The sequence below is a fragment of the Canis lupus genome, chromosome 7 (assembly GCF_011100685.1).
Source record: "Canis lupus familiaris isolate Mischka breed German Shepherd chromosome 7, alternate assembly UU_Cfam_GSD_1.0, whole genome shotgun sequence".
NCBI lineage: Eukaryota > Metazoa > Chordata > Mammalia > Carnivora > Canidae > Canis > Canis lupus.
This window is the reverse complement of record NC_049228.1, coordinates 1,610,956-1,633,274: the sequence shown is the minus strand read 5'-3', so window position 1 is coordinate 1,633,274 and position 22,319 is coordinate 1,610,956. Positions and strand designations below refer to the sequence as shown.

At 62.7% G+C, this 22,319-nt stretch overlaps 1 protein-coding gene across 3 annotated transcripts; it reads right to left on the bottom strand.

Moving 5' to 3' along the window:
- Positions 1-112: 112 nt before the first annotated feature.
- Positions 113-15,592, bottom strand: LOC119876425 (ladinin-1-like). Of its 3 annotated transcripts, none has more exons than XM_038541916.1 (10): positions 15,496-15,592; positions 6,781-6,918; positions 4,912-5,674; positions 4,281-4,385; positions 3,500-3,543; positions 2,178-2,250; positions 1,937-2,074; positions 1,566-1,652; positions 1,280-1,354; positions 113-1,010 (listed from the first exon to the last, which is right to left on the bottom strand). In XM_038541916.1, exons 1-10 carry the CDS (start codon positions 15,531-15,533, stop codon positions 990-992), a joined length of 1,482 nt encoding a protein of 493 aa, XP_038397844.1. In that variant the 5' UTR covers positions 15,534-15,592; the 3' UTR covers positions 113-989. The 3 variants fall into 3 exon arrangements, with proteins under 3 accessions (XP_038397844.1, XP_038397842.1, XP_038397843.1); XM_038541914.1 differs by lacking the exon at positions 15,496-15,592 and adding an exon at positions 13,063-13,311; XM_038541915.1 differs by lacking the exon at positions 15,496-15,592 and adding an exon at positions 13,063-13,306 and having other exon boundaries at positions 113-995.
- Between the last annotated feature and the right edge of the window lie 6,727 nt (positions 15,593-22,319).

The following is a 22,319-nucleotide window of genomic DNA, read 5'->3' as shown; positions in this document are numbered from 1 at the left end:
ATTCAAATGGGAAAAAAAATGCATATGTGTGTGTAATAGAGCATATACGTGTGCAGGGGTATAGACTGTATCTGTGCGTGATGGACATACAGGACGCATACACGTGTACACATACACACGCACACACACACAATTTACTTTTTGTTCTTTTGATTACAGCACTAAGGGGTTTGACAGGGCACCAGACTGACTGACTTGGGTTTGTCCTAGATTCTCATAAAGCTCAGCATCCTCCACGCTCACATGGGCCATGACCTCGGGGGGTACAGGAGGGCCGTGGGGAGAAGGCACTGGGGGAGCGCAGCAGGCGCGTGGCCCTGTGCAGTCACCCTGCCGGGATGGAGGGCAGCTCACCTCCACGTGATCGAAAGAGGGGGCTGACCCTCCCCCCGCGCCGTCCAGTCACAACCATCGTCCTCACACGCCCCCGATGACCCTGCTGGAAAGCAAATCCCCAGGCAGGATGCAGTGAATGAGTTTATCAGCTCTTTCCTGAGAACAGCTTTTGCAGCAGGAGGGTGAAGGGGTGCACAGAAAGGGCCCCACGCTCCGGGCCTGAGCCGCAGCCCAAGACGGGAGAGGAAATCAAAGCAGGGCTCCGGGGCGCAGGGCAGGTGCAGGGGCTCCCGTCCGCCGGGCGGCCCGGGGCCCAGGTGCGCACGCCCAGGCCTCGGTGAGGCAGCGACGTCACAGGCACGGGGAGGCACCTGCTGGGAGGCCGCAGAGGGGACCCTGAGCTCAGGGAGACAGCAGTGCACGGCCCTGGATGAGCAGGTCCCGGCAGCCACCTCGGCCTGGTGCGGAGGCCACCCTGGGTGCTGGGCCCTGCGCCAGCCTGGGTCCCGGATGTGCCGGTGCAGAGGGGCGAGGGGGCGCTCGGCCAGGAAGGAGGCGTTGGCCCCCCCCGACACTCCTGGCCCTGGGCCAGAGGCAGAGAGGGAGCAAGGCGGCGGGGGGCAGGCTCGCGGGGTCTGTCCTGGCAGCGCCCATCACACCTGCGGGGCAGACGTCTGTCAGGAAAGACAAGGGGGTCTCTGGGCAGGACGGCCTCCCTGGGCCCCGGCCCACAGCCGCGCTGGCCAGAAACCCCAAAACCCCTTGTTGAAGGGGCTTGGGGCTTTGCAGAGTTGTGGGGAAAGAGGGGCCGGCCCGGGGGTTCAGCCAGTGTCCCCGAGGTTGGGTCCAACCAGCTGGAGAGCAGAAGCAGGGCATTCTGGGTCCCGGCATGATGCGCCCGGGCGGGGGGGTCTCCCCAGGGCAGCCCCCCTCTGCCCCTCACCTCGGCGTCCAGGGACGAGTCTGCTTTCCGTCCCCACTGGGTCCTCTTTGTTACCACCGACTCTTTCCCCACCTCCTGGTTGGGGACATCAGTGTGGGTGGGAGGGCGGCAGCCTGAGGCAGCGTGCAGGGGGCCTTGGGGTCCCCAGCCCCACTCCTCCTGGCAACAGCCCCAGCCCCCCAACTCTCCATGGGCTCCCTGCCTGGGAACCCCCGCCCACCCCCCCAGACCCAGGTTATGATGCCGAGCAGGGCCCGTGCATGAGGCTCAGGGAGGGACAGGGTACCTGGGGGTCCTGCTCTCCAGACTCCTGGGTCCTGCTGATCCACAGGTTGAGCCTCGATGTCACCACCCCCGAGAGCTTCAGGTTCTCCTGAAGAGAAAGGCTCACGTCTCAGGGCTCGGGGCTCACGTCTCAGGGCTCGGGTCTCAGGGTTGGGGCTCACGTCTTGGGGCTCGGGGCTCAGGGCTCGGGGCTGCCGGCTACAGCAGGGCGCTCGGGAGGCCCGGGTGCAGGGACGTGATTCTCCGTCACTCCCAGGCCCACTCAGCACGGGCCACGAGTGTCCGGGAACCCCCCCGACCAGCGCTGCGCCCGCAGCTACGGAGACGAACCCCCCAGGGTCCGGCTCTGCGTCGGGAGGCCCGAGGGCGCACCTTCCGGCTGGAGGCCACCTCCGCGCGGCCCTGGCCCAGCAGCTCCTTCTCAAAGAGGTGGCGCTTGCTGGCTACGCCCACGGGTGCCACAAAGAACTCCGCGCGGGACGAGCCCGGAGACTTGACGGATTCGGATCTCTGGGAAGAGAGGACACAGACGGCTGACCGGGCAGGAGAGGCGCTCGGGCCTCGGCGCCCAGGCCGCTCGGGCCCCCCGGCGCCCCCACAGAGCCCTGCCCACCTGGACAGCCGTGTGGTATCTCTCCAGCTTCTCCCCCAGCTTGGCCGTGCCAGCCGGGAGCCTCATGCTGGCGCTGCGGGACGGAGGACAGAGGACAGGGCAGCTGAGACCCCGGCCTCAGCCCGCCCCGAGCCCTACCCACCCGGCCTGCGGCCACGCAGAACACGGCCCCCGTCACCGAACCGGACTACGGTGACTCGGACCGGAACGCCCGGGGACCTTTCCTCCCCTCCCCAGAGACGCCTGCCATCCCCCCCCTGGTCCGGGCACTTCAACCTTCTGTCTCCCGGACCCCGCCCTCCCCAGCACCGCCTGCCACCCCAGGCTCTCCCCACACTGCCACCAGGCCACTCAGGCCCCAGACAAGCCCATCCTGTCCTTCCAGCTCAAGGCTCTCGGCCCCAGGGCAGGGACCAAACTCCCAGGCAGGGCACAGGCTCCCGCGGCCTGGTTCCCGCCTCCCCTCCCGACACCAGCGTCCCCACCGCCGCGACCCCTTTCTCCACGTGCTCACGGCCAGTTAGCCAGACACCTCACGCTTTTCACACCTGTGCCTTTACTTGTGCTCTTCCCTCTATTTCAAGTCCCAACTGGAAGTCAATCGCTTCGGCTCCCGCAGGCTGGGCTTTTTGCAGCCACTTCGGGGCCACATTCCTGTCCCTGCACCTCCCTGCTGGGTTGGGGCGGGGGTGAGGGATGGGGGGGCTCCTGCATGATTAACCATCTGATGTGAGGTGCTGGAAAGTGGCAGCCACGTCTCCTTCGTCTGCGTACCCCCTGGCCGCCCCCGTCACTCCAGCCCTTGCCCGGGACAGTCCGCCTCCACAAACATTTAAGGGCAGATGGGACACAGCACGAGTGCATGAAACTCCTAATACACGAGCACAACTGCTTTTCAGGCCCTATTTCCTTTTTTCTTCTTCTTCTTTTTTTTTTTTTTTCCAAAACACAGTCCTCAAACTACTTGCATCAAAATTATGGGGCACAGGGGTGCTCCTGGAACATGCAGATTCCCAGGCCTGCTAAAGCAGAGGCTTCCCCCTTCCCCTCCTGCAGGGCTCTGCACCCCGACTCCCTCCGCCTGCAGAGCCCCCCACCCAAGCCCTGCCTCCTTCCAAAAGGCTCTCCTCTCCCTCCCTGTTCATCTCACTGGGCCTCCATCCCCGCGCCAATCCCATTGCCCTGCAGACCCGGAGCCCTGGCCAAGGACGGCGCCTTCCCCTCAGGTGCCCTGTGGCACCGCCCGGAAGGGCACGTAGCAGGCGCTCAGCAAACACAGGCTGAACGTGACCAGACCAGGCCAGAGCCTCCCGGTCACTGACCTGCGGGTCAAGGTTGTTTCTGGGTTGTCTCTCCTGGGGCTCATCTGAAACAAGAAGGAAAGGCTGTGATGAGTGAGACTCCCGAGGAAGCCAGGGCCCTGCACCAGGGAAGGGCTCAGCTCTCTGAATACGCCTCCTCCACCTCCTCGTCCTCCTCCTACCCCCGCAACCAAACCTCCTCCTCTTGTCCGGGGAGACACAGGCCCCCACCCAGCAGGCTGGGTCAGAAGCCCTCCGTGGCCCCACCACCAGCTCCATGGCACCCAGCTGTCTCCCCGCCTGCCTCCCCGCTGCAGGGACCAGCCCTGGTCAACGGCAGGCCCCCCACTTCCTCCCCAGGGCCTGGCGCACGACAGCAACACAAGGCACAGTCAGCCGCAAACCAGACACTGAGCATGAACCCCAGAGGGTGAGCGGAGAGGCCCGGCCCGCACAACGGGGACCCCTGGGGCAGAGGCAGAGCAGGGAGGTGCAGGCGGGCCCCGCCGCTCCAGCGCCCACCCTTCGCCTGCGCCAGCCTTCCGGATGGGATGGGGACCCGGTGAGGGCAGGCCTGGCCGCCCCTGAGCCCCGCTGAACCTGCCGGCCCCCCTCCTGCAGCTCGGGCCCTGCCCACTAGGTGGGGCTGCTCGGCCCTCTGAGCGCCGAGTCCTGGACTCTGGGCCTCCCAAGGCCAAAGCCCCTCTCCATCCCAAGGACCCACCTGCCACCTAACCTAGGGCCCTGATGCTGCAACAAACGCTGGTTCCCCGGCCTGCCCTCCAGCGCCCCGGGCGCTCACCCGGAAGGAGATGGTCCTGGGGCTGGAGCGTCTGAGGGAGCTGCTGTAGGTAGCCTGGGTGGGCGAGAGAGTGTCCACCTCTCCCTCCTTGCTGGGGATTTTCACCTGGGCGGGGGGAGGGAGTGTCACACGGGAGGTCCCGGTAGCCCAAAGCCCAAGCTGCCAGGGGAACCCCATGAGGCTCGGCTCGCCCCAGGAACCGCAGGAGGGAAGGGGGGAGACAACGGTCCTATGCCTTCCCCTGCTGCCTCCTGGCCCTCCGCCTCTGCGGTGGGGGTGACGGACACGCATCTGTGGGGCCGGGCCACCACACAGAGCTTTCCAGCAGAACTTCTGCAAGGACCTGAGGCTTCCCAAAAGGCTGCTGGAGCCCTGAAGTCCAGGCCCTGGATGACGGCGGGGTGCGGGGTGCAGGGGTGCGGGGTGCAGGGGCTCTATCACACAGCTGAGGCTCTTCCCAGCTGCCTGCAGCCTGGCCCTGCCTCAGGGTCCCCTATTCTGACAGTGACCAGAGGCAGGGAGGGAGAGGAAACTGCCCGAGCTGGCGTCCTGGAGAGAGGACAGGAAACAAGGGCGCCAGGGCGCCAGAGCCCGCCTGCAGCGGAACGCGAGGGGCAGGGGCATCGCCAACCTGCAGTGTGATGGGCGGGAGGCGCGAAGAAGCCGCGGTCGGAGGCTCGGGCGCCCGCTGCTCCCCCTGCTCGGCCGAGGACGGGGGGCTCTCGTCGGGGAGGGCCCTTCCCCGCTGCCCCGCAGGCTGGCACCCCCCCGAGGCCGGCTGCCCCCCTGCCCTCCTCGGCGCCAGCTTGCTCCCGGCGGCCGGGGTCTTCTCCGACGCCAGAGACTTCTCAAAGAGCGACGCTTTCTCAGAAACCAGTCTCCTTTCCGGGTCTGAGGTCTTCCCTGGGGCCGGCGGCTTCTCCGGGACACCTGTTCTTTCTAGAAGGGGCCTCTTCTCCGGGGTGGCTCTCTTCTCGGGCGCAGACGTCTTCTGGGGGCCCAGGGCCTCCTGTGAGCGGCTCGCTTCCGCCGAGACCAGTCTCTCTGCAGGTGCTAACGTCTTCTCTGGCAGAGCCGGCTTCCCCGAGACCTCCTCCTTCCCGCCTGCTGAGCCCCGGCCCCCCGGGCTCTCGTCCTCCCCGGCCCGGGGGCCCCGCTGCTCCCCGCTCGGGCCGAGGGGCTGCTGCTTGGCCTGCCCCGGGCCAGAGGGCTCCCTTCCCGCTCCTGCCTCCGGCTGGCCAGGGGCCTGGGCCGCCTCCACCGCCTGCCGCCTCTGCCTCCGCTCCCGCCGTGTCCGGAGGATGGCCTGGACGTCCTCGTCCTCATCCTCGTCCTCGTCCTTGGAGACGGAAGTTCGTGGCTTGGGCACCTCTGCTTCCTCTACGCTCGGCAGCCTAGGCCGGAAGGTGGGAGACGGGGGCGAGGTAAGGCTCAGAGGCCACCAGAGGCGGGAGAGACGCTGCCAGGGCGGCCGGGCCCGGGGGCTCCCCGGCCAACCACCACTTGACTACACGTTGGGCTCCCGGGAAACCCCCCGGACAAAGCACGCCGCGCTTTGAACGAGTTTATAAACCCCCACAAGGCCCAGCCCATCCACGCTCAGACCCCAGCAACCAACACTGACCCATTGGCTGCCTCCCAGGCGTCAGGCCCCACGCTGGGCGCTGGAGGTCGGAAGGAATAAACGCCCCCGCCCTTGGCCCTTAGAGCTCAGCTCAAGACCAGACACTTCGGGGATGTGCCAAAGGTCACACAGATAGCAAACTGGGAGGAGAACCCAAAGCCCTGACATAGCACCCTGCACTGCGGTCATGTGGCTGCTGGCCCCAGAGGCCAGCCCAGCCACCCACCTGCTCCCCCTTCTCTCGGGGACCCATGGGAGCAGGCGCAACATGGGGAGACCGTCCAGAAGCCGCAGCACTCGGCCTCCAGGACATTCTTTTCCTCCCTCACCACCCTGCCCTCCATGCGATTCGCTGTCTGGGCCTCAACTTCCACATCTGCAAGCTGGGTGAAATGAGACTCCTTCTCCGTGAGTGCCCAGCCCAGTCCCCCGCACACAGGGGACTTCTTTTCCCTCGTAACCCTTGAAATCTAGGTGGCAAGAGTAGCCCCGTGTCCCTGCCTCAGCAGGGTTGACGGGGGTCGGGGTCGCAGGGAGGCAGCCTGTGCAGAGCGCTGAGCCACAGGGCAGACAGATGGGGACAAGGCCCGGCCCTGCCTCCGAGCTCCGTGCCACCTCTCGGAGCTGTACCTCCCCCTGCAAGGTCGCTTCAGGCCTCTCCCCGAGTCAGGGGTCCTGCGAGGACCGGCTCATGGCTGCGCCACCGTCCGGCCTGTTCCGCTCCCCGGAGGGTGGCGGTGGCTGCGTGGCGGCGGCTCGGGGGGTGAGGAGCTCCCTGCCGGCCAAACCCCTTGTCCTTGGTCTGTCTGGGCAGCTGGGTGCGTCCTGGCACCCAGGGTGGGGAAGTGGCGCCTCGTCCCGCCCCACCCCGAGCACCTCTCGGCCGCCGGCGAGTCTCCGTTCTGGGTGAGCCTGGGGGCCTCGTCGTCCGTGGCGGAGCTCAGGGTACGGTGCCGCCGCCGGCGCTCGCGCTCCTGCTCCTCCTCATCTTCTAGAGTCCACTGCCTGGCCAGGCTGCGGGGTGGGGGACAGCGTCAGGGCAGCCCACGCAAGACCTCGGGGCCCCCCTTCCCAAGCGGCCCCTGCGGAGCCAGGAGGAGAGAGCCAAGGTTCCTGGGCCGGGGCCGCGGCTGGGCTGAGCCGGGTGTGCTCCAACACACGCATGTCCCCAACACCCAATACCAAAGACACTGCAAAACATCTCATTAGGAATTCTGCATTTGGGGCACCTGGGAGGCTCAGTTGGTTAGGCGGGTGGTAATCCCAGGGTCCCCTGCCCCCAGGGGAGCTTGCCACCCCCGCCCCCTCCCCGGTCCCTCCCCTGCTTGTGTTCGCTCTCTCTCTCTCAAACTCTCTCTTTGGAATCAATAATTTTTTTAAAAAAATTTTAAATAAAAATAGTAATTCTGCATGTGGATTACACATTGAAATAATATTTTGGGTATACTGGGTAAATGAGATATTATTAAAATTGATCACCTGTTCCTTTTCACTTTCTTAGTACGTCATCTACAGAAAGTTGACAATTTTTTTTAAAGATTTTACTTATTTATTCACGAGAGACCCAGAGAGAGAGGCAGAGACACGGGCAGAGGGAGAAGCAGGCTCCATGCAGGAAGCCCGATGTGGGACTCGATCCTGGGACCCCAGGGTCACCACCTGAGCCCAAGGCAGATGCTCAACCACTGAGCCACCCAGGGACCCGAAAATTGACGATTTTAAATGTGGTTCGCACCTGTGGTTCACATTACATGCCTATTAAATTTCAGCTAAAGGTACTAAAAGGATTTGGATTGGACCAGGGCTCCTCATCCTGGGCATCACTGACATTTCAGGCCGACAACTCCACATGCAGGGGCTGTGCTGAACGGCACCCCAACCTCTACCCACTGGACCCCTGAGCACCAGCCCAACCCCAGTTGTGACAACCAAAAATGTCTCCTGACTTTGCCATGTCCCTGGGCAGGGCAAAACCACTTCAGATGACAACCCCTGGGTTAGACTTAACCGTGAAATCCAAAGTGGGAATGTGGGGCCCCCTCTCTAGGGGTGCCTAGGAACACGGGAGGGTGGGCACAGTTCTCCCTTGACAAGTTCCTTTTTCTTTTTGGTCTTGGATTCTCAGGTAACATCCATCAATGGACAATCAGAGAGAAACTTTCTCCGAGTTTCCCAACAACCCATGGGATTTCTCAGCGGCTCAGAGGGGGAGAACCCACAAATAAGACCAATCACACCCGGAGAAGATTCCAATACCTGCCTCCCATCTCGGGAGCTCTTTGAGCCTCTCTAACCTTCTAGAACCAGCTTTCACTTGTGGGGGAGCGAGGGGATGCCGTACACTCTACTATGGGTTCCTCTTCCTAGTCACTCTGCATTCACAGGACCAGTTGGGGACTCCACGGCCAGGCACTCACTGGTTTCCCTCCTTCCCCACTCATCCAGCCACTTGTCCATCCAAACACTATCACTCCCCGCCATTTCCCTGCCCAACCCCACCCACCCATCTTTTTGTTTTTTGTTTTTAAAGATTTATTATTTGAGAGAGAGAGCAAGCAACCAGGGGGAGGAGCAGAGGGGGAGGAAGAGGGACAAGCAGACTCTACACTGAGCATGGAGTCCAGCGTGGGGCTCGATCCCAGGACCCTGAGATCATGACCTGAACTGAAACCAAGAGCCGGACGCTCAACTGACTGAGCCACTCAGGTGCCCCCCACCAATCATCTTTAGCCACCTGCCCTATCATCCTCCCATGCACCCGGCCGCCAGCCCACCCCACCCTCCATCCACCGGCCCTTCCACCCTAACCAAAGAGCAAATACATCGTTGCCAAGCAACTGCAATGGGCCAGCAAGTCAGGAACTGGGGGTTCACAGAACAAAGTGGGGTCCCTGCCCTAAAGACCCTATGGCCTAGTGAGAAAGAGGAGCGTGTCCCCCAGTAACTCCCCCAACCAAAGCACAGAAATTGCTCTGCAGGAGGGAGAATGCTTACTGCAAGCCAAGGTTATCAAGAAAGGCTCATGGAGACGCACCCAGGGCTGGGTCTCGGTGGGCAAACGGGATTTCAACAGAGGTAATGGGGGGCGGGGAGAAACTGGCAGTCCAGGCGGAAGGGAGGGCCCAAAAGCCTGAGGCCAGAGGTGGGGGTGGGGGCAGCCAGCACCCTGGGAGAAAATTTGGGTTGGAAATAGCACCCCTCGAGAGTCAGCAGAAGAGCCCTCTCTGGAGCCCTCCTGCGACTCCCCCAGGGGTTCCTGGGGCCTACAGATAGGAAGAGTCTCTAAAAGGCCTCTTCGTCCCTCCCAGAGTTACTGTAAGGCCGTCCCTGCGCCACTGCCAGGTGTCAAACCTGCTCGCCCAGCCAGTCCTGGCCCAGCCCTAGCCCCCCGGGCCTCTTCCCCTCCTGCACAATATCGCCCTGCAACCAAGCCCCAATTTAAGGAACAGACATGTTTCTGGAGGAAAAAAAAACCACCACGTGAAAACCCAGGGATTTTACCAACAGAACTGCATATGAAATGCATCTATGGGGCCTCCAAGGAAAGGTTCCTCCAGGCAGCGTCTTGTAAAGCAGCCTACTCCCCCTGCCCTCAAGCCCATCCCGGCTTTTCCTCTTCGCCCGTTTTCCTTCCTAAAATGAGAAGGATGAACCACACAATGGCTCCGATCTGGTTTTCTAGGTCGGACGTCACGCTGATCCAATATTCACCAAACAAATATTTTTTGAGCCCTGACTACGAGCCGGACACAGTTCCTGGGACGCAGCAGAGGAAGCTGGCAGGGCCCTTCCCGTTGTCGAGAAGCACAAATCGCAGGGGGTGGGTGTGTAGTCAGTGAGCCAGGAAATGGGTGTGTGAGCAAAAGGATGTCAGGAAGTGACACAAGGGCAACAGAACCAGGTAAGGGGTAATGTGAGAGACAGTGCCTGGGAGGGGAGGCCTCCCGGAGAGCTCTGAGAAGGAGCCCGATCTGGGAGCAGGGGGTCCCAGGAGGAGGGCACAGCAAGGGTGAAGCCCTGGGTGCAACAGCTGGGTGTTCAGGGAAAGGGGAGGCCAAGAGCCACAGCATGGCCCACAGGGGGCTTGGACGGGGAGGAGGCCAGAGAAAAAGGCCTCATGACCAGGGGAAGAACCTGGGTTTTATCCAGGTGTGCTGGAGAGCCACTGGATAGTTTCACATAGAGGAGGGACCCGATAGAATGTAGGACTACTATGATTTAATCTCTCTGGCTACTGAAGGAAGAAGAATTGAGGGGGGCAGGGGGCAGGGGACACAGAGCACCTCCCATCAGGAGGCCCGGCGAGACCTCCATTGGCCTGAACTGCGGTGGTGACCGAGAGGAGGAAAGAGAGATGGATTGGGGACACATTTTGAAGACAAGAGCCGAGAAGTTGCAGATGGGCTGCATGGGGATGAGGGTGGAGACAAAGAGAAGAAACAAGGAAAACTTCCAGACGTCTGGCCTGAGCAATTCCTGGAGCTGTAAGTCAGACGGGAAGGATCGGGGAGGAAGGAGCTTGGGGAGATGTCGGCAGTGGGGGTGGGTGGGGGGAGAAAAAGTTCTGCTTCTGGCTGTTCAGGGTGAAAAGACACCGGCGCAAAGGAGACCAAGGTCCTGAGTCAGAGAGACCAGAGGAACCCCGCCGGGGGGAGGAATGAGGTCGGGTCCAGGACCGTGGGTGTGGGGGGCCAGGTTGGCGTAGTGAACACAGAGGCACCTGGTCCCCCCCGGGAGCAGCTCAAGGGCTGGGCCGGAGCCCAGATGAGCTCCAGATGAGCGAGGGGAGCATGGGAGTCAAGACGGAGGAACCCCTGAGCACCAGCAACTCTTTGGAGAAGTTTTATCAGAAGAGAAGCAAATAAAATGCGACGGTACCTAGAGCAGAATTTGGAATCAAGGAACGGCTTTTCCGTTGAGGTATAACTTACGTACAATAGACACACACGAGGTTTTGTTTTCTTCTTCAAGGAGCGCAAATGAAGGAGAGTGGAGAGGGTGTGAGAAGCCTGCAAGCAAAGCGTGAAGATGTCGTGCTGCGGGAGAGGAGGGCCCACAGGGGAGGCCGGCTCTCATCTCCAGCATCCCCCGGCGCCTGGCACAGCCGAGCGCCAACGGTGGAAGGAGCAAGTGCGACTCTCGGATGTGCAGGGCTCCCTCCTCCCTGGGGAATCACTAACCCCAGCCTTGCCCAGGAGGAGCAGGAAGCAGGGGGAAATCGGGGCTCCCCCAGAGCAGTCCGCCCACCTGTTAGGGGCCAGGCTGATGCCTCACCACTGCTCGGCTACCGCCGGCTCACGAGAGCTCATGGATTCGTGTGCTGAACGGGCGAATGAATGAATGACCGGTCTCCATATACACGGAGCTCACGGGGGCATGTGAGGGCCTACGGGAATCACGTTTAAGGTCTGCGGTCGGGCAGCCCAGGTGGCTCAGCGGTTTAGCGTTGCCTTCAGCCTGGGCCGTGATCCTGGAGACCCGGGATCGAGTCCCGCATCGGGCTCCCTGCGTGGAGCCTTCTTCTCCCTCTGCCTGGTTCTCTGCCTCTCTCTCTCTCTCTCTCATGAATAAATAAATAAAATCTTTTAAAAAAAATAATAAAATAGTCTGCGGTCAAGATCGTGGGGCCTCAATACGAGCCCTTCTCCATCAGCCTGGGAAATGCCAGCTTCAGCAGGCTTTCATCGGAGCCATCTTTTCGGTTCTCTCTTTGTCCGGACTGACCCCCTCCCCCTTTGTACAGTCTGGGGCCAGCGCTTGCCCTCCAAAGTTGAGGGGTCCCTCCACTGGGTAAAGTGCCCCACAAAGCCGGAAGCTCCTCTCCCCTGACCACACCCGGCTGGGCCGGGCTGGAGCCTCCAGGATTCCTCCGTCCTGAGCAACCCCGTTCCCACACGCTCCTCTCAGCCCTGGGGGAAGCAGCTTATTTGTTTATCCTCCAGTGGGGCCATATATGGAGTATGACCTGCCGGGGCCTGGTCTCCTCGGAAATGACTCACCCCCCTCACTCCCCAGGCCAGCACCAACCCTCAGGGGTCTTCAGGGCTGGATCGGCAGGAGGCGAGGCCCAGGTGTCCTTGAACGTCCACCAGCTTTAGGCCATGACCCCACAGTTCAGCCAAGATGACTTGGTCACTCCCCTGCTGCCCAGGAATCACGGGGCTGCTTTCAACCCCCGGTAGAACTTGACTCACTTCACCTCCACCGCCTTTACCACCACCCCACCCTGGGGAAGGAAGGTTCTTGCCAAGAACTCTTGCTTATAAGATGAGGAAACGGCTAGAACTGCAGGGGCCGGAGGAGCAAGGGTCAGGCTCCAAGAGGGACCTCAGCAGGTGCAGCTGGTGAAACCCCCATAATAAAGAAATAAGCACGGGCTTTAGAACGGTGCTGAACACTCAGGAGCACGCTGGGGTTTGTTGAACACGGTAGTCAATAAATTAAAGAGTCAAGACGTGAGGCCACTAACGCGTGAGAGCTTGCCGTGAGGCCTGCACTGTTTGAAGTATTTTACAAATAACAGTGACATGAAACCTCCCAACCAACCCTGGAGGTAGGTGGCGTTAGCCCCAGTTCACAGGTGAGGAAATGAAAGGTCACAGGGGCTAATCACCATCCCAAGATAGCACAAGTAATCAAAAGAAACAAAAGAAGATTCCACCCGAGGTCAGCTTCTCAAGAGCCATCCCCTCCACAATTCCAAGCGCCAGGACGGACTCCCGGGAGGGCTGCCCCAAGCCAGGGCGAGGCCCACCTCCCCGACAGCCCAACAGCAGGGGTTCAGAGGAAGCAGAAGCGGAGCCTGGGGAGGGCCTCCGACCTTGTGGGACTCCCCACCCCAGGACAGGCCAGAGCTCGGGGCGCAGCCTGGGCGAGAAGAGGTTTGGGGAAGCCCAGTGGTCCGCTCACCGGCCGAAGCCTCGCCGCTCTCACCAGCGGATGCCACAGCCCTAGGCGGCACCTAGCCCCCCACTCCCTCCTTGCCACCAATCCTCTCCTCTACCTCCAGGCCTTCACTTGGCAACCACACCCCTCTCTTCGCCTCCATGCACGGTTGCTGTGCCCCCCAATTCTGCACTCACACAGCTGCGGGAGAGAAGTTAGATCCAAGGAAGAGCCCCCCTACGGGAGACCTCAAAACAAGCTCGAGAAACAGACCGAGACTCAGCCGCTCTGGTCAAAGTAGGTGAAGGGTGGGAAGGCTCTCCCAGAAGCATCTGTGGAACCCTGGGTCTCAGGGAGCAGGATCTGCGACTTTTTGAAACAAAGAACAGACAAGGGAGCCCAGCTCTGCCGGGCCGTATGACCTTGGGCCAGTCTCCGGCCCCTGCGGGACACGGGTCCCAGACTCCGCTTCTACACAACGAGGGGTCACGGTGAGGAGTGACGGAGTCCCTTTCAGCCCTGCCGGTCTCGGGACAGGCGTGGGGACCGGAGAGCAGCGCAGGGAGGCAGGACGGCTGCCGAGGCCCAGGCAGGGCAATGATTAACCACAGGCTGCTCAGTCCCAGGCACCCTCAGACCCGCCCCTCACCCCCTGCAGACAGGCCCGGCCCAGCCTCACCCTCACCTGGCCGGCCCGGGAGGAAAGGACAAGGCCGCTGACCAGGGCACCCTGCCAGCCAGCTGCCACCACCACCCCCCCCCGGAGCCGGAGCGTCCGAATGTCTACTTCACGCCGAGGATCCGAATGTCTACTTCATGCCAAGGATGGGCTGCAGGCTGGCCCCCCGCTCCCCACCTGCGCCCTGCCGGGGGCCACACGGTCACACCCTCATCACCGTCCTCCCCAGCCTGGGAGACTCGGTTGACAGTGACTCACAGCCCTTTCCCTCCTGCCCGCTGAGGCTTGTCGTTCCGCCGGGAGCCGAGCGGGAGCGGTCCTCTGCTCCAGGTGCCTCATCCCGGCGCCTGTTGGCAGCAGCTGCGTCTGCCCACGGGGCTCTGCGGGGGCTGGGGCCGCCGGGGAGGGCAGGCTGGGGGCTCCCGTGGCAGGACTGGTTCCCCAGGGCGTTCCTGGCCCTCACCCTGGCCGTCCGTGGGAACCCGGCCCCACCCCAGCAGCCACATGTCCACCCGAGCCGTGGACAAGCTGTGACCAGACCCGTTCTCATTTTTAAAGTTCTCCGGCCCAGCTGCCCACCCAGCACACACACCCTGTACGTATCCAGGCTCGCTCTCAGACACAAGGTCACACGCGTCCCGCCGGCCTGTGAGCTCCTGACCACCGAGTGTGTGGTTTGCATTTTTCTCCCAATGCCCTCCACGGAGGGCTTCAATAAACACTCACAGCAAACATCCTCGGCCTCCCACGGCCCAGACTCAGCAACGGCCCAGACTCAGCAACGTAAGAACCTGCCACCCACACAGGCCACAAACGCGCTCACCCGCACATACACCTGCGCACACACATGTAAACACACATCCACGGGTGCAGATAGGCCCACACCTACGAGCAAACACACTCCCACGTCAACCCCTCCTGCACACACCGATCCACATGCAGAGTCCAAGGTCTGGACCCCCGGCCCCACCCTCAGCGCAGACCTTCCCTGGGGTGTGTCCGGCCTCCCTGGCAGCCCAGGTTCCTTCTTCCAGGGCACCGAGTTCCTTCCATCCTTGGGGCTTACTTTATCCCCTCTAGAGCCCCTGGGCCCCCCATGGGGGAGACCAGGCAGCCGTGCCTCAGAGCAGAGTGAGGTCCTGAGGGTCTGAGGAGGTGCCCCCCCACCCCCCGGGCCCGGGGAGGATGAGACTGAGACACTGGAGGAGCTCTGAGCCCTTCTGGAGGGAGCAGGGGAGATCCTAGAGCCCCGGAGAATGCCTGAAAGCTGCCCTGATGGGGAAGGCCTGGGGAGGGTGCCACTGTGCCCGCCCGTGGGGAGCACCCTGGCCTCCAAATGCCCACCTGCGAGGGGCGAAAAGGACAATTTCTACTTGGCTTAACCCTGGGGCTCAAAGGAGCAGGAATCCGGCTCTGAGCTACTGCGCGGGCCTCAGTTTCTTGGAGGGCAAAATGGGTGTATATGGCAGGGATGGTGGGGGATGAGGAGATGAAGATGCTCCCCGGAACACGTCTGAGGGGAGGTGCGGGTAGCTCCAGGAGGAGTCCCCGGGGGTCCCCAGCCACAGTGGGGGTGATACCTCCAGGGCAGTCCCCCCACACCCCAGGCTCCTCCAACCCTGACAGAATGTCGGGCGGCAGGGATAAGATGCCCAGGGTCCCGACCCTTTGACAGACCAGCCTACAAAGACTGAAGCACGGGGGGGGGGGTCAGCAGCCGCCCTGAGGTCGCCCAGCCCAGACGCAGCACTCAGTGTGAGCCCCCTTACTGGGAGGGGGCCTGTTGCCCAACGGCACCTATTCACTGAACCCTGTTGCGACCCCACCCCGGGGGGCCCGCACCCCTGCTCCTCCCCAGAGCGGCTGAGCCCCCCTCTCCAGCCGCCAGTGTGGCGGGCAGGGGCTGCCCTCGGGCCGGCCCCCCACCCTCCCCTCGCCCCCACCCCCCCCCGCAGGCCCCTCCGGCCGACCCCAGCGCCGCGGGGGCCTCCGTCCGAGCCCCGGGGAGGGACAGGCGGGGCGCTCACCTGGACAGCGCCGACCAGTCCTTCCTGCCGCCAGCCATGCCGCCGCCGCCCGCGCCGCACCTGCGCGCCCTCCCCGCCGCCAGGTGGGCTCGCGGCCCCGCCCCGCCCCGCCCCGCCCCCTCCGGGAGGGGTCCCCGCCCACCAGCGGCCGGGGCGGACGGACCGACGGACGGGGCGGCGCGGGGTCGCGGGCGAGGGCGGGGCACTTCCTGCTCCAACCCGTCGGACCAGCTCGGCGCCGCCTCCTCGGGCAGGGGTGCGGGGAGCGAGCTCGGGGCCGCCCACCTGGGCCCAGAAGGTCGGAGCGCCGGGCCTGGGCACCCCCACCCTGGGCCTGGGCACCCCTGACGGCTGGGCCCCCCACCCCAGGGCTGGGCACCCTTGATGGCTGGGTACCCCCATCCCGGGCCTGGACACCCCCAACAGCTAGGCACCCCGCCCCAGGCCTGGGCACCCTTGATGGCTGGGCACCTCAACCTCGGGCCTGAGCACCCCCACATCTGGGCACCCCCACCCTGAGCCTGGGCACCCCCAATGGCTGGGCACCCTGGTCAGCTAGGCACCACCAACAGCTGGGCACCCCCACCCCGGGCCTGGGCACCCCCCCACCCCCGGGCACCCCCCGCCCCAAGCCTGGACACCCCAGGCCTGGGCACCCCCACCCTGGGCCTGGGCACCCCTGATGGCTGGACCGCCCCACCCTGAGGCTGGGCACACTCAATGGCTGGGTACCCCCATCCCAGGCCTGGACACCCCCAAAAGCTGGGCACCCCCGCCCTGGGCCTGGGCTCCCCAACGGGATTCCTAGATTCCACTCAGCACATATGAACCCCAGGATGTCAAAGGCGCTGTCCTCACTCTGGGTACTGGCTGGGGGCTGCCCAACGGGCAGGTGAGGGCCCAGGAGGCTCAGCTTTGGGAGAAGTACACACAGTGGGGGGGGGGAGGGGGGGGCTGGGGGGCTTAAGGCAGCTCAGGCACCCACAGCCCCACCTGGCTCCCACGGTGTCCCCAGGGCGAGCAGTGGGGCCCAGGTGCTGCCTCCCCGGGAACCAGCTTCAGGTGGGTGAGCCGCAGCCCATCCCTGAGCCTGGAGAATCTTATCTCCCCTCATGGGTCAGAACTGCAAGGTCAGCCGCAGCTCCTGCTCCGAGAGGGGTAAGACAGGTGAGAGGCAGCCCCGGGGTGAGGTGCTCCCCACCTGCCCCCCGCCCCTTGTCGCTGGTCCAGGACTGACGGGCTCCCCCCCAGCCCCTGTGCCCTCCAGCTCTGAGAGCTCACAGCTGCAGAGCAGAAGCCTGGAAATCCAGGCACAGGGCTAAGGCATCTCCATCCCAAAACGCCCCCTCCTCCAGGGAGCCTTCCTTCTTGCCATAGGAGGTGAGGCGTGAGGTTTAAGGCACGAGAGCTGGACTGGGAGCCTGGAGATCTGGCTTTGAGCTTGGATTCTGCTGTTTACGAGCCATGTGACTTGGGACAAATCCCGTTCGTTTCCTCCTCTGTGTAGTGGCAAACGTGATGCTTCGGCTCCCAGGTTGTGGGGATCCAACGAGTCAATCACTGAGCGTTGGCGGCACGGGGGTGAGCAGTGTTAAGGGTGACAAAGCCCCAGAAGGTTTTGGACAGAAGCCAAGGGGGGGCCTGGAGCCATCTGCTCTTCCACGGGAGGAGCAAGAGGGCAGGATACTAATGTATGTCCCTGGATGCTTCCCGGGAGCCAGCTCTCTCCCTGGGGCCCGGGGGAATGTTCTTTCCAAGACTGGTCAGTAGTGGCACCTCACCTTAGGAAGAAAAAAACACTCCCAGCCATTTGAAGCCTTCAGGGACACCTCGTGAAGCCAGGGCACAGGCAGGTGTCTATAAATCCACAATCAGGCACCTTCTCTGTGGATATAAAAACCCAAAGGCCGGAAGGTTGGTTTGCAGATGACTCGAGAAATAGGGAAACGTAAATGAGGTACGTGCTAAAGCCCCAAGAGTTCCTTGAGGGCAGGCACTGTGGGCTTACCAGACATTTTCTATGTGCCAGGTGCTGTGCCTGGTGGCTGTTCCTGGGGCGGCTGTAACAAGGCCCCACAAATTAAGCGGCTTCAGTCGACAGAGATTCGTTTTCTGACAGTCCCGGAGGGCGGAAGCCCAAGACCAGGCCGTTGGCAGAGACAGGCCGCGTCCACGGGCTCCAGGGGAGCCTCACTCCTTGCTTCTTCCTGGCTCCGGGTGGTCGCCGGCCATCCCCGGGGTTGCTTGGCCGACAGCTGTTATTCTGATCTCCGCCTCTCTGGTCACAAGGAATTCTCCGCGTCCCCGTGTCTGTGTCCCCCTCTTGTTACAAAGGCATCAGTCATTAGGTGAGGGCGCACGGAATGCAGCTGGTGTGGAGCCCTTTCACCTTGATGACATCCACAGAGACCCTATTTGCCCATAAGGTCACACTCTTAGCTGCCAGGGGTTGAGGGTTAAACAGATCTTTTGGGGGACCCTACGAGCAGCAGGTGGCTCTGACTCTGGAGACACAAAAGCGGTCCAGCCGCAGACCGACCTCCCAGCTCTGGAAATGGAGACGCAGGCCCGAGCCTCACTGCAGAACGGGCTGCGATGAAAACCGAAATCGTGTCCTCGGGAGGGGTTGACTCTGACGGAGGGATGGGCAAGGCTGACGCAGGAACGAACGTCCGGGTCGGGCTGGGGGGGTCAAGTGTCCGGAGAGGCCGCGGAGTGGACGCAGCAGGGCGAGGCAGGGGCAGACGTGCAGGCGGTTCCGGAGCCAAGAGGACGGGCGTGCCCGGGGAGGAGCCCCTGCCAGGCGCAGGGAAGGCGGCCGGGCCTCTGCGCGGGGCTCCAGGGGCCCCTCCTACCCTACAATGTGCGGAGCTTGAGGCAAAGGCGAGGGGTGGGGGCCTCCGAACGGGGAAGGTCATGGACCTTGCGAGCCGTAGGAGCCGAGGAGGCCGTAGGCCGGGGTCAGATCGGAGGTGGGAGACCACGCGAGGGGGCTGCTTGGGACAGACCATGAGAGAAACGGAGGGAGCGGGCCAGGCCTGGAGCGGGAAGCAGAGGCGATCTGGCCACCACGGGGGACACGCGCCCTGCTGCGTCCCCCTAGCCTGCGGGGCAGGGGCCCCGGACGACACGGGGATGCGGGAGGACAGGAGGACGGGGACACACAGGGACGTACACCGCTGGGGTTCTTCATCCTCAACATCATGGGCCTCGTGGCCCGACAGCGCTTTGCCACGGGGCCGTCCGTGCGCGGGGAGGCGTCCGCCGCAGCCCTGGCCGCGGTCCTGGCTCTGAAGGTCCCTGAGGAAAGCCAGGGGAGCTGCCCGGCACACGCGGGCTGTGGGAGAGGGGTCCTCACAGGCAGCTTGGCCTGCGTGGACCACACAGCAGGCGGAGGCCGGGGTGGGGTAGGCCCCGAGGACCAGCCGGGGAGCGGGACGGAACCGCTCAGAGATGTCTGCGCCCCCACACTGGCTCCCCGGGCTTCTCGTGAGCGTCTCCAGAGCCCACCTCTTAGTCGCTCAGTAGCCCCTCAACTCTATGCCGGGTGTAGTAGGTGCTCAGTAAAGGCTTGGAGAACTGCCTTAACTTGCTTTGGGAAGAGCAGGAAACCCCGAATTGGCCGAAAAGCCCACTGAGTGCACCATTGGGAGCTGGGGCGGGGAGAAGCGGGGGGAGGGGGGGAGCGCTAAGCATCCCGCGGCCTCCTGGACATGGCAAAACCGGGAGACGAGTATCGGCAACCGGCAGCGTTGCTGGAGGTGGTGTCCAAGGTACGACCTAGCCAAGGTGAAGGTGAGCGTGCTTGGCGGCCCAGCACTCGCTCCCCTGGGGAGACACGCTCTCGAGCAGGAGCAGCAGAAGAGAAGCAGGACGGTTCACCGTAGCAAAATTCTGGAAACCACCTCGGTGTCCGTCAACAGGAAAATGAATGCGTAAGTGATGACGGTCCTCTTGTCACGTCACAGCATGCGTATCGACAGCGGTGGATTTTCCCACTTCCCCTCGAAGGGGAAAAAGCAGGAAGCATGCATGTGTGTCAAGTTTAACCAAAACCACGCAGAGGCAGACAGTATCTTGCTGAGGACCTCATAAACGCGGGGCAGCGCGGTCAGGAGGACCAAGAGAACCCGGAGCCCGGAGCCCAGCATCCTGTTCGCCTTCGTGCCTTTGAAAGCCTTTGCAGCGCCCTGGTTCTTAACACGCGTGGCTGGCAGGCGGTTGTGCATCCTACGGCTCTTCAGCTGTACGTGCGTGAAAAACCACAAGCGGGTGCTGGGCACTTCCTCGGAGGAGGATCGGCTGGGATAGGGCTCATCAGGCGGCACCCACTGAGCAGCTGCCTCCCAGCCAGGCCAGTCTCGGGGGAGCCCGAAAACAAACAAATGCGGTAATCATTCTTGTACCCTAAAAAATCCAGGGCAGGGGGTTCCCTGGCTTCGGGTTTTTACAAACTAATAATATTTCTTTTTTTTTTTAAGATTTTATTTATTTATTCATGATAATACACAGAGAGGAGAGAGAGGCAGAGGGAGAAGCAGGCTCCATGCAGGGAGCCCGACGTGGGACTCGATCCCGGGTCTCCAGGATCACGCCCTGGGCTGAAGGTGGCGCTAAACCTCTGAGCCACCTGGGCTGCCGTAATAACATTTTTTAAATACGAATACCCGAATGGTGTTGCCACCATGTTATTTTGCAAAGAGCATTAAAAAAAAAAGCCAAAAAAAAAAAAAAAACCACCTACCATCCTCCCACTCTGTAAGTCAATATTTTAATACTAAAATCATAAACTTAAGGCATGCATACTTTTAGAACAAAGGAGAGCCCTCATCACCGAGTACATTTGGCTTCATGGAAACTTCCACACCGCGGCCCTGACTTACTCACCACGCAGTGGGGCAGCTGAAATTCGGGTCGCCAAGAGCTGACGAGCAGAGCCGCGTCTGGGAAGCGTCCACCCCACGCGGGGACAGGCACGCCGCTACACGCCCTTTGCACACACCAGCTCCCCTTCCACCGAGCAGCCCTGAGCACTCACGCACACGCACTCCTCCGCTGGGGGGCTCCGAGGTTGGAACCCCTGGCACCCAGGTGAGGCCATACTTCTCACCCAAACCTGCAGCAGAGGTTAACCCCCCGCCCCCCTGCCCTAGTCTGTGCTGAGCAGCGAGCGAGGCAGATGTTGGCCCTGGAGCCAGAGCCCGAGAGGTGCACCCGCCACCTGCGTGGGTCACCAGGCCACTGCTTCCCGCTGCGATACCAAAGCTGTACCCACATCTAGCTTTCTCAGGAGACTGGGGGTCCAGGGAACCTGTGTTTCCATCCCAGTTATGTTGAACAAGTCACTGTCCCTTGAACAAGTCACTGTCCTTGAACAAGTCACTGTCCCTCTGCGGGCCTGCAGGCGTCACCCGCAGTTCTCTGTGCCAGCGCCACGGGCTTGTGGGGACACACGCTGCTCAGCCTCGGGGGACCCACGGGTGGCTTAGGGGTGTGTCTTGGGAGTGAGAGAATGCCCTTGATCCTCGGCTCCAGTGAAGGAGCCTCGGGCTGGCCCGTGCGGGGGATCCTGGAGGGGACAGCCCCGATGCGGGCGGGAGAGGAGGCTGCCGTCAGCGCTGGTCCCAGCAGGCTGTCCCAGTGTTCTGTAGCTTGGTCACCCACCTGGAACGAAACTGCCCCCCTGGCTGCCCAACCCAGATCCCTGCGGGGAGTCTGACTCACTTCGCGGGGGGCCTCTGGGGCTAATGTTTAACTGGGCCGCTCCCTCAGCAGGGCACTTTAGCCTGGGCCGCCCTGGGCCCCAGACGCTGGGCCTGCCCCGAGTGCCCTGCTGGCGGTGGGCTCCAGACAGACAGGGGGCCCAGCCTCGGGCAGATGTGGTCAGGGACCTCGTGGGGAGGGAGAGGCAGCAGCTGTGACCCAAGGGCTCTGGGACAGGTGGGGTGGGGTAGCATTGTGCCCTGGTCGTTCCTACCAAGGACGGAGGAGCACCTGGTCCCTCTCCAGCTGCACAGGAGATGCTTCCCCGGCTTTGCCACAGGCGTCCCCCCAGAAGCCCTCCATCCTCCACCCCCAGCTCTGGCCCTAGTGTTGGGGGAAAGACAAAACCCTTGCACAGTTGGTGGCATTTGCTTCTCAGTTGACTATCTTTCCCCTCGCTGGGGTTACTGGAACTCCTCAGGTGCATATGTGGGGCTCCTGGAGCCCGGTGGTGTCCCTTCTGGAAAGCGGCTGGTTGGGCTCTCGTGGCAAATCTGGCCCCAGGAAAGGACAGTCCCAAAGGCAGGTTGGCCTAGGTCCCGACTGCTGATGTGCAGCTATCAAACCCTGTAACTCAGGGTGGATTCCTTTACCTTGCCCAGCCTCCGGGTCCTCGTGCAGCCATCCAAGATAAGGGTATCTACTTCTTGGGGCGCCTGGGTGGCTCAGGCAGCTGAGTGGCTGACTTGGTTTCAGTTTCTGGTCAGGACATGATCTCAGGGACCTGGGATTGAGCCTCCACCCCCACTCCATCCCCAGCCCATTCATGTTCAGCCCAGCAGGGAGTCGGCTTGGGGACTCTTTCTATTTTTTTTTTTTAAGATTTTATTTATTTATTCCTGAGAGACACAGAGAGGGAGGCAGAGACATTGGTAGAAGGAGAAGCAGGCTCCCTGCAGGAAGCCCGACGTGGGACTCGATCCCGGGTTTCCAGGATCACGCCCTGGGCTGAAGGCAGACGCCCCGGGAATCGTACCCTGTTGTGAAGGTTCAGTGTGAAGGTGTGTGGGGTCGACGTGCTGTAAGCGGGAGCTGCTCTGGGCCCCGGGGAAGCCCGGCTC

Coding starts and splice junctions, on each gene's coding strand:
- LOC119876425 (XM_038541914.1), bottom strand. CDS start 13,121: ATGCTTCTGGGAGAGCCTTCCCACCCTTCACCTACTTTGACCAGAGCG. Junction 3,544..4,280: donor CCAGGACCATCTCCTTCCGG/GTGAGCGCCCGG, acceptor TTCTTGTTTCAG/ATGAGCCCCAGGAGAGACAA. Junction 2,251..3,499: donor GAAACAACCTTGACCCGCAG/GTCAGTGACCGG, acceptor TCCGTCCCGCAG/CGCCAGCATGAGGCTCCCGG.